General features: G+C 38.4%; 1 protein-coding gene and 1 non-coding gene across 6 annotated transcripts in view; one reads left to right on the top strand and one right to left on the bottom strand.

Annotated features, from left to right (window-relative positions):
• Nucleotides 1–13,083, bottom strand: part of LOC123864223 (multiple epidermal growth factor-like domains protein 10) — a 31,022-nt gene that overhangs the window by 10,447 nt on the left and 7,492 nt on the right. The window contains exon 1 of one of the 5 annotated variants that reach the window (XM_045904508.1): nucleotides 7,051–7,472. The exons of 1 other annotated variant lie outside the window; for it this stretch is intronic. Coding sequence is in view for 1 of the 4 variants with exons in the window: in XM_045904505.1 (XP_045760461.1) it covers nucleotides 1,024–1,091 (68 nt within the window). In the remaining 3 variants the exon portion in view is untranslated. Of the gene's footprint in view, nucleotides 1–333; nucleotides 356–971; nucleotides 1,107–7,050; nucleotides 7,473–13,083 lie in introns of those variants that run through there. 3 more of the 5 variants (XM_045904505.1, XM_045904507.1, XM_045904509.1) reach the window with 3 other exon arrangements.
• Nucleotides 12,386–12,458, top strand: Trnar-ucu. The gene has a single exon. It is a non-coding gene; the product is annotated as a tRNA-Arg (tRNA).

Genomic DNA, 13,083 nt, shown 5'->3' with positions numbered 1-13,083 from the left:
TAATTTCATGTTCGAATCAAGGGGACTGATACTAACTATCCCGTGACGTCGCACACCTCATATCTGAAGCAATGGGGACTACAATTAACTATCCCTTAACGTAGTTGCACCTCTCGTATGAAGCAATGGGTATTGAAGTTCCCCATTGCTTCATATCAAGGTTAGGTCACACACCTCACTTCTGAAGCAAAAGGGATTGGAATTAGCACTCTCGTGACGTCGCATACTTCACTTCTGAAGCAAAAAGGATTTTCGAATATACAATCCCGTGATGTTGCGTACCTCACGTTTGAACCAAAGGGGGCTAAAATCAAGTAGCGTGACGTCACACGCCTCACTTCTGAAGCAAGAGGGAGTGAAATTAACAATCACGTGAGGTCGCATTCCTTACTTAATTGAAACAAGGAGGATTAAAAATAACAATCCGTGACGTAATACACCTCGCGACTGAATCAATGGAACTGAATTTAACACTCTCGTGACATTGCGCACCTCACTCCAAAGCAAGGGGGATTGAAATTAACTATCCCGTGACGTCACGCACCTCACGTTAGAAGCAAGGACTGACATTACTAATTATTATCCCATGACGTCGTCGCACACCGCACGTTTAGACCAAGGGGGATTGAAATTAGCACTCCTTTGACGTCACAAACCTCACGTTTCAAGCAAGGGGGATTGAAATTAACGATCTCGTGACGTCGCACTTCTCACTTCTGAAGCAAATGGATTGAAATTAGCACTCCTTTGACGTCACAAACCTCACGTTTCAAGCAAGGGGGATTGAAATTAACGATCTCGTGACGTCGCACTTCTCACTTCTGAAGCAAATGGATTGAAATTAGCACTCCTTTGACGTCACAAACCTCACGTTTCAAGCAAGGGGGATTGAAATTAACGATCTCGTGACGTCGCACTTCTCACTTCTGAAGCAAATGGATTGAAATTAGCACTCCTATGAAGTCACACACCTCAAGTCTGAAGCAAAGGGATTGAAATTAACAATCCCGTGACGTTGCGCACCTCACGTCTGAAGCAGGGGGGATTGAAATTAACAATAAGCCTCTGTCACCCGCCGATAAGATAACCATTATCTCACCTTTGATTAATTAAGCGATAGGAAAAATACTTCAGTCACGAGATGAAACGTAATGGTGGGGAGATCGTATCTTTAAAGTTATTTAAGAAAACCTTTCTTTCTTTGTTAACTTCCTTCCTTTTCTTTCTATGATGAGAACATCTGTGATGGTCAAATATATCTGCTAAATGGTGATTGGATCCATTAAGTGCAATATTTTTGGTTGATGAAATCTATACACTTAGGAAAAGTAGGTTTCAAAAGAGGCTGAAATATTCATTCTACAGCAATAAAGGTTAGGTTTTCTTTGCTAAAGAGCGTCAAAGTCTCGTGAAAAAGTCCTGAAGAAAAGTGTCCTGATATTGTCATTAAATTATAAGTTGAAGCTTATCAGTCCTTACTTAGCTTAGTCATTTTCATGTACAGGCTCTGAAGCCAGGGTAAGTGTTAGGCAATGGCAAGTCACAGTAAAAAATTAGCATTGCGCTATTTTAACCACAGTAAGCAGTGCTTTTATGTCTGTATAACCTGCAAGCCATTAACTGTAGCATTCAAAATAAGTGATAGCACCTAACCACAAAGGCCATTTATTACTATAACTATTACTATTATTTTACCACCATTACATGCAAGAGCATCGATTTACTCGGACATGGTACAGTTCTTCCCGTGTGAAACCATCTTGGGTCCACTAGAGCAGAACTTTGTAAATTGTTGCCTAATTATTTTGATTCTTTTGAGCTATCACAGCGGGAAAAATTTGGAGGAGGCTCGCCCAGCACCGAGAAGCATGGCGTGCACGTGAGGAGACCTATGTCCAACAATGGATTAATAAGGGCTAAGAAAGAAGAAGAGGGAAACAGAGAAATAAAGTGGGGGGGGGGGGCAGTTAGAAATAAAGTGAGTCATGAGGTAGACGGAACGAGGGCAAGAAGTTGTGGATGGTGTCCGATCTAACCTTTTGCTTCGACTTGGCTTCGCCTGAAACCCCCACCTTTTGGCCAAAGCTTTGGCTTCGGTCAAACTGGGCCGAAGGTTTCTAGCGAGCGTCAGGTCTGTTACGAATGCACGAGAGCGCAATGGAAGAGGCGACATATGAGAGGAGGGGTCACACTTGTGGATCACACTGAGGCAGAAACTAAAAAAATACATATTAATGGGCCTTGGCTTCGGCTCCGGCCAGAAATCGACCTTCGGTTGGACACTAGTTGTGGAGCTAGTTTGGGCTTTGGCAGTAAGAAAGTTTTCTTATTAATCACTACTAATCCATAACACTGTTGGAGACCCCACATCACAATTGCAGCTCACGCTAAATAAAAATGTATCTGCTTGCGTAACACCAAGGCGCTGTATCAAAGCAAAGTAATTGGTGTTGATAACAGCATGAAAGGAAAAAGATCGTCACGAAATCGTGACCGCATCGTCGGATGGGTATCTTCGCTCTGCCGACAAAGGGCACGAGTGCAAGGTTACCTACGTACTTAGGCTGAGATCTACTTTGACTTTGCTCAGACATAAGACACTGTTAAAACGAGTCAGCGTTATACCACTGGCATAAATCTGTCTCGTTTTAACTGAAACTTAAGTCTAAGCAAAGTAAAAGTGTGCTCTATGGATTTCAACCTTTAACAGGCAGTGTTTTCGCTTACGAATTTTGTTTTATCCTAGTTCTGTACGAATTCGCTCTAAATTACCCTAAAAAAATTGAAACACTAACAAATGAATCGGGTTTAGGGCATTCGTTAATTTTTTCACATCAATCATTATTACCTTTCACGTTTTTAAGATCATTCCACGATAAAATCGTCTTGTGGCGAAGAATGCGTTAGGTTATGGTTTGGTTTGGTTATTTTTTTGGTTTATTTGTGGTGTGTTATAAATGAGCCAGTCGTACCATAAATCCCGGGACCCCGGGGCACCCGCTAGTTTTTAATAATAAAAAACAGCTTATTTATTTACCAAGTGCCAACCCTACAGTTAACCAGAACCTGATTATTTGAAACAAAACCTCTTTGTTGATATTTAGCGGCCGTGACGCGCCGTATGCATGGGATCGCACGCGAGTCAACGAAATAAAAAGATAAAAATATTGATTCCACAGAGGGTCTGTACTGTGCAGTGTTGGACACGGTTCGCGATTTTGTTGATGACAAAACCGCATTTCCGTATTATACTCGTAGGTAGGTATAGCGGATAACTAGACTCGACATGCGGTAGTGGAGCGGTGCGGGGGGGTGACAGTTGTCAAAAGTTGACGAATCACTGAGCTATTGCGACACGTCCTCTTTTTTTGACGTGACAACGTCTTATAATTCGATAGAGCCGGCTGCGCGCACGAAAAAACATGACTCGTGCGGCGTTACCTCGCTCTGAGGCGTTCCATGTAAGGCTTGAAGTGCAAGCGAGAGCGCGGAACGAGCGGCAAAGAAGCACAATCGGCCTTTGTTGTCACGTTCAACTATCGTCAGTAAACCGACTTTACCAAAGACCTTACACTACTAACTAGACTGTGCACCATGGCGAAAAAGCCGGTCCGCATGAGAGGGCTCCCGTTGGTAGTGTGTCCCTTTCTAATTAGGTGACCATGATAAAACAGAACACAGGACATATTGTTTTGTATACTCCGACTTTTAACTAGATGCAGTAAAATGACATTTCGTTTTTTACTAAACTCCAATAAATCTCCTATTTTACACCTAAATAACTGAAAATATTATGTACGCATGTACTCGCTACACTGAGACTATCTGTTTCTCACACAATATTAGGTTAGGTGAAATAGCAAGCAGGTTACACCGTTACCCACGTGCGCCGGCAACTTTGGTCGAGCTTATTGCATACTCATAAGGGTCAGAAGTACTTTTTTCTTCTCTGTACAATAGGCATCATCTGACATACCGTTAATTTGACAACAACCTTACTAACTTTTCACTCCGTATTGAGTCCGTACAAAAAAGCTACATAATATTATTATTAAACTAGCTGATGCCCGCAGCTTCGCCCGCGTGGATTGGTCAGATCCCCTGCAGCATCAGGATTGAGGAGTTGGACTCCAAATTTTTTATGAAACAATGTCGCAAAGTTCCTCTATCGATTAAAAAAGAAATGACGCAAATCGGTTCAGAAATCTCGGAGATTTCGGTGTACATAGGTAGAAAAACACAACTCCCTTTTTAAAAGTCGGTTAAAAAAGTAGTCTATTTTACGCCCTGGTCAATCCTCTACTTGCCTGTGAAAGTCCCGTCAAAATCGGTTCAGCCGTTCCAAAGATTAGCCTTTTCAAACAGACAGACAGACAGACAGACAGACAGACAGACAGACAGACAGACAGACAGACAGACAGACAGACAAAAATTTTAAAAACGTGTGATTCAGTTATGGTATCGTTCAAATAACCATATGAGCTTAATATGAGGTAGTTATTTCGAAATTACAGACAGACACACCAATTTTATTTATTAGTATAGATGATTGATATGTCAAATGAACGTCATGCATATTCTAGACGAAAAAAAAGACTAAAATTGCAATAATTATTTAATGATTTGTTTTTATACATTGCATTTTCCTAATATAACCAGGAATAAAGTCGTCACATTTAAAATGCGCACTGCAAATAACAGACGATTTTGAGATTTTTCCAGGCACTGCATTTCCCCACATCAATTTCTGATTTTCATTCTTCGGAAACCTACAATACAAGAAATATGATGACTAACATAGATTAAGTTTCTGTTACTAACAAAACTTCGAGTCAACTTAAGTTAACATAACATAGTGTAACTTTTTATGTAGGTACCTACCCAAAGGTGTACCTATGCAGAGGTGAATATCACCCACATTACACCAGCTATGTTTAGGACCCGTAAGTAATAGTGTGCAAGTCAAGAGCTTCGCCGTTCGTCGGACAGTATTTCCAACTTCGAACTAAGATTTTTCTATATTAAAAACTAGCTGCCCGACCCAGCTTCGCCCGGGAATTTCGAATAATATTTTTTATAAAACCATCTCCTGATACTAACAAACACAATAAAAAATGAAATATCCAATTTGGTGCCGTCGATCGGAAGCTATGCGCGTACAAACATTTCAGAGATTCATTTTTATTATAATAGTAGATTATTAGTATAAACCTCCAATTTAAGTCAGTTGGGACGTATCTGCCTACTTCTACGAAACTAGAAAAATCTTTGATCCACATAATTCATGGTTAACCTAAAGAATATGATTGTTGTTTTTACTTACCTGTGGAAAGAAAAGCTGCTACCAGGATAAAACTCATTTTTGCACCTGTCACACAACTTGAATTCACCATTTTTCATGAAAAACAAACAGGTTTATTATGAAAATGTACACAATCGCAAATCGAAGTACGAAAATCAACCAAACAACCAAGTAAACAAACCACCATATTGCATTTAGTATTACCAGTCCCAAACATTTAAGTACTACTTTTACTCAGTATTATTAGATTATTTTCTAAATACAACGAGATAATTATTATTCATATAAACTGTAGAAATATTAAAATTGAGTTGCAAAGTTTATGAATTGTTTGTTTTGGTAAATCATAAAAATACTAAATATAAAATTTTCTACCATTACTACCAAACCCAATAAATTAGTTGAGCTGGCAAGACGTCAGACAAGGACACACTACCCCCGGAAGCCTTCTCACCAGGACCGCTTTTAGATAGCTACCGATCATAATGGAAATAGCTACCCTAATGTAATGTAATAGATCTCATTTTAGCCTAACAAAAATTTTTGGTACACAGTCTAGTTAGTAAATGTAAGGTCTTTGGACTTTACAGACAACCATTTTTTTTTCTTTTCTATCTCGTCTGGCTTTACAAAGATTAGCCAATGTCAAGTTTGTAGTTATTTGTAACAAGTTAGTTAAACTATACAAGTATGGACCCCGTCTGTGCCGGCGCTCCCCGACATACGCACGGCACCCCCTTAGAGCGCTTTCCAGTCAGTTTTAACAAAAAAAAAATACTCCAAAAAGGCAGAGCACGCCCGCCAGCTAACACCAACACAGACGAAGTCCCGACACGTCCTCACACCTCACTACCGGAGGAACCTACTCGGTTATGTCAAAAAGATTTGAGATGATAACAAAAAAGACTAATGTAGTCTTAGCCTTACTTAGTCTAATCCTGTTCAAGAATTCAGTAGTTCAGTATATAGTACAGTAGTGAAAAAACAAGCCTTCGATGGCTAACTTTTTTTTTAGTTACTACCTAGTCCTAGTTTGATGCCTGCGGAAACCCTGGACGTTGAAAAGCTGATAACCGGCAAAGTAAAAGAGAATATATTAGAGTAGAAGACAGAGACTAAGAAAGAGAATGTTGCCGATGTGTCTTCAATTTTCAGTATCGAGGATGATCCTGAACAGAGAAAGAGTAACACTGCGTGGTTTCATAGTTTTACAGAGACGTAAAGCGATTCTACACAGTTTCTCCACGAAAAGGCATCGGGCTTTCTAAATCTTCACGGTTAACGCTTTGCAGCGACTGCCAACGAAATTTGATATTTGCGTGAAGGTGAAACGGATCATATCTATCTTTGTATGAAGCGTGGATTATTTCATCAACTTTCTTGGAAATCGCATCTTTCTGTATTGTTTTGCTAATGGTCCTTAGGATTTGTTTTGGCATTATTTGATAGAAGACCGAATTTTCTAAGATTGGGTTTGGATTGTTTTAGATAACTTTCTTGACAATTTCTGCGGATATTATGATTTGTTTTACGATAATCAATAAGTGTTTATTGAAAATTATTATTGTTCAATTATACAAAATGTAAAACAAAGAAGTGTCCTGAAACTCTATGAGGTCTCTGTTCTAATTAAATGTTTGGAATGAATTCAAAAATCTGTGATATCAAATCCCGTACTTCGAGAATAGTCAAAAAATCCTAGACAATGTTAGGATATGCTTGGAATAAGAAATTATAAATATACTTACAAATTAGGTAATTTCTTTCACACCATTGATTGCCTGAAATAGATCGTTAGTAGCGATAAGACTTCCAAATTGTATATTGTTAAGATTTTTGTGTATCTTTTCACTGCATTGTTTTATGTGGTGCACAATAAAGTCAGATTCATTCAAAGACTAATTAACTATACATATCTATATGCCTATCTAACTATGCCTAGGTAGAAAATTCGTCTTTTATGAATCACTGATTCATAAAACTATTTTTATCACATACAATAATACAATACAATAGAGTTTCAATAATATAATTAACTGCTTCATGATAGGCAACACATTGTGAATCGAGACATATCACTTGAATCTTGATCGATTAAAATTGATTACATTGACCCAAAGAAACCCAAATTCATTTTAATTGTTAAAACACTACTGTAATTTCTAACAACGAAATATAAACTGTACCTAACAAGTGCGAAACAATTCTTATCGGATTTGTCTACTCCATATCAATATCAACACCGAAGATAATACGAATTTTATGTATTGATGACTCATTTTCACACACGTATCATGGTTTACTAGAAACAATTTATAGGTACTCGTATATTGAATGACTGATTAGTAAATAAAATTCCTACGTAAGGAATGTTGGGTTTGTTTTATTAAAAAATGTTGGTGGTCTTGCACTTGGCAAGAGTGATACAAATACGTTTGGGTGCCAAGAGGCATATTGGTGATTGACTCAGTTTTAGGTTTTAAATTTTAACACGCCTCAAGTGGTGCAATAGCAAACCAGCTAAGGCTTCTCTACGGGATATTTACCGTATCTCAGTAGAATTTGCTTGGCAGAGGCAGAGGGTGAGCGCTCTTGACCTTTTTTTTTTCTTTAAATCTGGCTTTACTCTGATTAGCCAATGTCAAGTTTGTGATATTTTCAAGTTATTGAATTTATACAAGTATGGACTCCGTCTGCGCCGGCGCCCGCCGACATACGCGCGGCGCCCCTTTAGAGCGCTACCCAGTCAGTTCCACCACCAACTAACACAAAAACCAGCCACTCTTAACAAAAAAAAAAACACTCCAAACAAGCACAGCACGCGCGCCAGCAAACGCCATCACAGACGAAGTCCCGCTCTTGAGCTTCACTTGGTTCTACGTCACCCCTACCTTCAAGATCTCCGTGAGCATCGCACGCCGCCAAGTTCATTTTGGTTACTCTTTCTCCTGCCCGAAGAGTTTCAATCGAGAGTTTGTCTCGCGATACTGATAGCTCCCTGCGTAGAGTGTGGCCAATCCAACTCTATTTGCGTTGATTGATCTGCTCATGTATTGGCGATTCTTTGCAGCGGAGCATTGTTGTTACTGAGTTACTATTCCTCAGGCCAGTGGATACATATCTAGAATGTACTAATGCCGAATCTGTGGTAGAGTGTTGAAATAAAATGAAATGTATTTAGGTATTTCATGTAGGATAACTTGTACCACTTGTCAGGATTCATTAATTAATAAACAAATTACTGAGAAGAGTCGGTAAGTAACTCTGCAATTATTCGTTTTAAAAAGCAAAAGCAACATGTGGTTTGATATAATAATATATAAGCCACAAGTTTCACTTCATTTTATTTTTTTAGTAATATAAATATATGAATTCAAAAGAGCAACCGCCGAGTTTCTTGCTGGTTCTTCTCGGTAGGAACGGCATTCCGAACCAGTGGCAAATTATTTGACGATTCAAAAGGACTTGTAAAAGTCTATTTGAATAAAAATCTATTCTATTCTATTCTATGGAAAAGCGCCAGGGAAAGTGAATGAAAACTAGCTATAAACTGGCGATTACTTTTACTGAATTTTATTTTAAATACCTCCTACTAATATTTCTTTCCTAGAGAGCAATTTATTTAGAAGAATAGGGCAAGTATTTTTTGCTCCCTGTCCCTGGTGCGTGGTATCTCGGATAGGATGCGCGCGCGCATAACGGAACCGGCTGCGTTGACCTTGAACGGGCGCTCTACATAACTTCGCCTATTTGTTTATGTCGTATTGTCATACGGAACGAAGGCACTTGTTTGCTGCATTGTATGGAAATTGGAAAGTTTGGGGGGCAGGTAGGTAGATAGTGAACTAAATGTGAGATAGGTTTGTATTGTTGTATTTTGCACGCGCGATGTTATGAGTCATTTTGGAACCTCTGTCCATTCTACCAACATAATTGTGACGCACATTTAAATTCGATTTTGAATCCATACTAATATTGCAAAATGCGAAAGTGCTAGCTTTTTATGGTCCATCTCAATTGTAGATGGTCAATAATATTCTAATTAAAATTGGTTAATTAACTGATGTTGACGAAATTTGGTACTTGCAGAGATAACTTCCATAATTTTTTACTAAACCTAATTTTACATGGATGAATTCGTAAGTATAATCTATTACAGAAATATCCCGGAGATGGATACCAATAGGTATCTAGGTACTCTATTTTTTATCCCGGAAAATCAAAGTGTTCCCACAGGATTTTCAATAAACCGCAATCTACCGAAGTCTTGGGTATCATCTTGTTTTATATATTTACGTTTAAAGTGATATCATAGGTAGGTAGGTAGGTACTGAAGCGCAAACCTAGATAACTAATGTACATACTTAATGTAATAAAAACTCAACTTTTTAGTTTTTAAATCCCTATGTAAGTAAACGTTGATAAGCTTACTAAAATGTTATGATAGCTCAACAGGTTGACTGGAACTCTTCAATGCCTGGGTATCTGACCAGACCTATAAAAGGGACGCAACGTGTGTTGACACATTGGCCCAGTGTCATATCAGGAGACAGCATCAAGACCGGGAGCCGCAACAGAAATGGCTGAAAAAGACAAGCGGTGCAAGTATGCCTCTCTTATCGAAAGTTACATTTTTGTTCCGCTTGCCGAGGAGACCCTGGGGCCATGGAGTCTTAATGCTAAAAAACCGGGATTAATAGCCTCATCTGGTGATAGAAGGGCTGGCTCATTTTTTACGCAACGGATCAGCCTGGCTGCCCAGCGCGGAAATGCAGCCAGCATTCTTGGCACCATTCCACGCGGTAATGATTTGTATATAGTAGTAATTAGATAAGGCTAGCGTTAAGTTTTATTGTAATATTTTCGATTAAAAAATCAACTATTAAATAATATTTCTATTCTATTATCTTCTATTATTATTCTTGAGAAGCAAATGTGGAAAGTGGTAACCCTAGACGCAATAGAAATAGAACATTTTCCACTAGAGAGTCTCAGAGGTCAAATCAATAGAGGACCTTAGAAAATAACAGATTAATAGTGTGCGCACGTAAGATTGTGCAATACTCAAGGAGAATGCGTACACTATTGTCGTTTTTCATTCAAGCAACGACCTTTATTTACTACGCACTAGATTGGTCATTATTATCATTACGAACAAAAATCATGTTTTTTAGGGTTCCGTACCTCAAAAGGAAAAACGGAGAAACGAAAAATAAATAAAAACCTGTTTTAGAATGTACAGGTAAAGCCCTTTCATATGATACCCCACTTGGTAGGGTAACACATCTTAATTTTTTTTTAATGATATAACCACAAATTCTCTATTTTCGGATTTATTCCTTTACTTGTTCTATAAGACATACCTACCTGCCAAATTTCATTTTTCTAAGTCAACGGGAAGTACCCTATAGGTTTCTTGACAGACACGACGGACGGACGGACGGACAGATGGACAGACAGACAGACAGACAACAAAGTGATCCTATAAGGGTTCCGTTTCTCCCTTTTGAAGTTCGGAACCCAAAAAATCAAAACTAAACAACACTATACACCATCTCTTAGCCTACACGATTGTGCAAGGCCCGAGGGGAATGTTCACACGATTCGATGATTGTGTTGCTATTGTTTTTTATGATGTCGAATTTATCGTCGAAACTCAATCGTAACCGGTTGGTCGTGAACATAAGCGGGGACATCGTGATTTTATTCGTAAAACCTATACAATGAGTAGAGTAAGGACGTCAACAATGATAAGTTATTAGGGTTCCGTAGATATAATAGGTAGATATAGTCCGTTTTTGACTAGTTTGCTTAAAAGATAAGCAAATCGCAGAATCATTCTCGGAGAAACACGCCAATGACGCTTCCAATCGTAGACGCGACAGGTCGAGATGGCGATCGGGGAGGGAACGCCCCGCACACCCTGGTGCGAAATCGCGCGGGCGACGTGCGGGTGTGCTGGGCTTTCCCCCGCCTCATACCCCGATTGCCACCTCAACCTGTCGGGTAATACACCTATCACACTTCACACTAATCACACTAATATTATAAAGGCGAAAATTTGTATGTATGTGTGTATGTGTGTGTATGTTTGTCAGGTACTCCTTCACGCAAAAACTACTGGACGGATTTGGCTGAAATTCGGAATGGAGATAGATAATAGCACATAGCACCTGGATTAGCACATGATTACTTTTTATCCCGGAAAACCAAAGAGTTCTCACGGGATTTCGAAAAACCTAAATCCACGCGGACGAAGTCGCAGGCGTCAGCTAGTATAATATACATCATGATTTTATTTGTCAGTTTGCGGTAACAAGCGGTTTTTTTAATAATTTATAGACTAGCGCTTAGCTGATATCAGACAGTAAGCCAAATCCTACGAACAAGCGCGTAACTATCGTTGTGACAACTTGAAAGCGCACTAGTGTAACAGTAGGATAATACTTATATTATTATTACAAAAACTTCTATCATAATATTTTCATTAATTACGGAACCCATAGATCACTCACTCTGCGCGTGTTCCGGCACGCAATTTATATGTACCTACCTACTACCTACATGACCTTGCTGACTATGGAATCTTACCATAATAATATTTGGACTGTTTTTATCTTACCTACCTAGGCCAAGTGTACACTGCTGGTAATGTTAGCTGTCATACTGTCTCGTAATGTCAATGTGAACTTTTGCAAGTTTTCCCATTAAAATGTAACTTTTGCAAATTCTTACTCAAGTAACTTTCCAGAGTTAACTTTTGTAAAGAAATTTGCCAGCGAACTTATAAACATTTTCGATTTCGCAATTTTTGTAAAGAAAAATGTTTTCATTAGTCAAAATTCAAAAAGGACAAATAGGTAAGGTACAACTTTTGATGAATAGGTACCTACTTAACACTTTGCTAAGTAACGTTATATAGAATATTGTTGTAAATAGTGAACAAAAGTATACTATAAATTGTCAAGGAACAGTTTGTTAAACATTCGCGTATTTTCTGTGTAAAATCTGCAACCTTGTAAGCGTATGAGTGCCGTGTGTGGTCCATAGCACGCGATACACACTTTCAGCGGAACCACCATCGTCCCTGTGGCGCAGAGGATAGCGCGTTGGACTTCTAATCCAAAGGTCGTGGGTTCGATCCCCACCAGGGATGTCTAAAAACGACTTTTTAATTTTATTTGGAAATAAATAATAAAAAAATTATAATTAAGAAGTGCTCGCTTTGAAAGAGATTTGTCCTCGGCTGTCTTCATTTTAATAAATCATTGATTTTCCTTTTTATTTCATTTACATTTTTGCTGTTCTTTTTTGATAATATAAATAAAATTAAAATTAATAAATCAAAAAATATAATAAATTGATTTATGTGTTTTAGGGTCGAATCTTTTTTTATAGACAAAATAATCTTGTTCCTTGCCAGCACATTCTTGACATAGATTGGAATAACGAATATCAGGTTTTACAAGATGGTTGCCTCGTTAATAAGTCTGTCGGTCAGTCGGTCAATAAGATTGTATACAGATACCCATTGGCAGTTTATAAAAGTATCGATAACTGCTGGTTTTTGCTGTATGGGACCTACTTTATTTTTAAAAAATACGCATAAACTTTCCTTGCCTTGAAAATGTTTATTAAATTGTCATTATTGTTCGTCCATGGTTTCCATTGCTTGAAAATTAAAATATTCCAAAAGCTAACAGGATAACCTCGATGGCTTCTGCTAACATCAGTCACAGGCGGCTTATCCATATTTAATGTTATAAATGCGAAAGTATGTC

This window comes from Maniola jurtina, chromosome 4 (genome assembly GCF_905333055.1).
Source record: "Maniola jurtina chromosome 4, ilManJurt1.1, whole genome shotgun sequence".
NCBI lineage: Eukaryota > Metazoa > Arthropoda > Insecta > Lepidoptera > Nymphalidae > Maniola > Maniola jurtina.
This window is presented reverse-complemented; position numbering and strand designations above follow the sequence as displayed.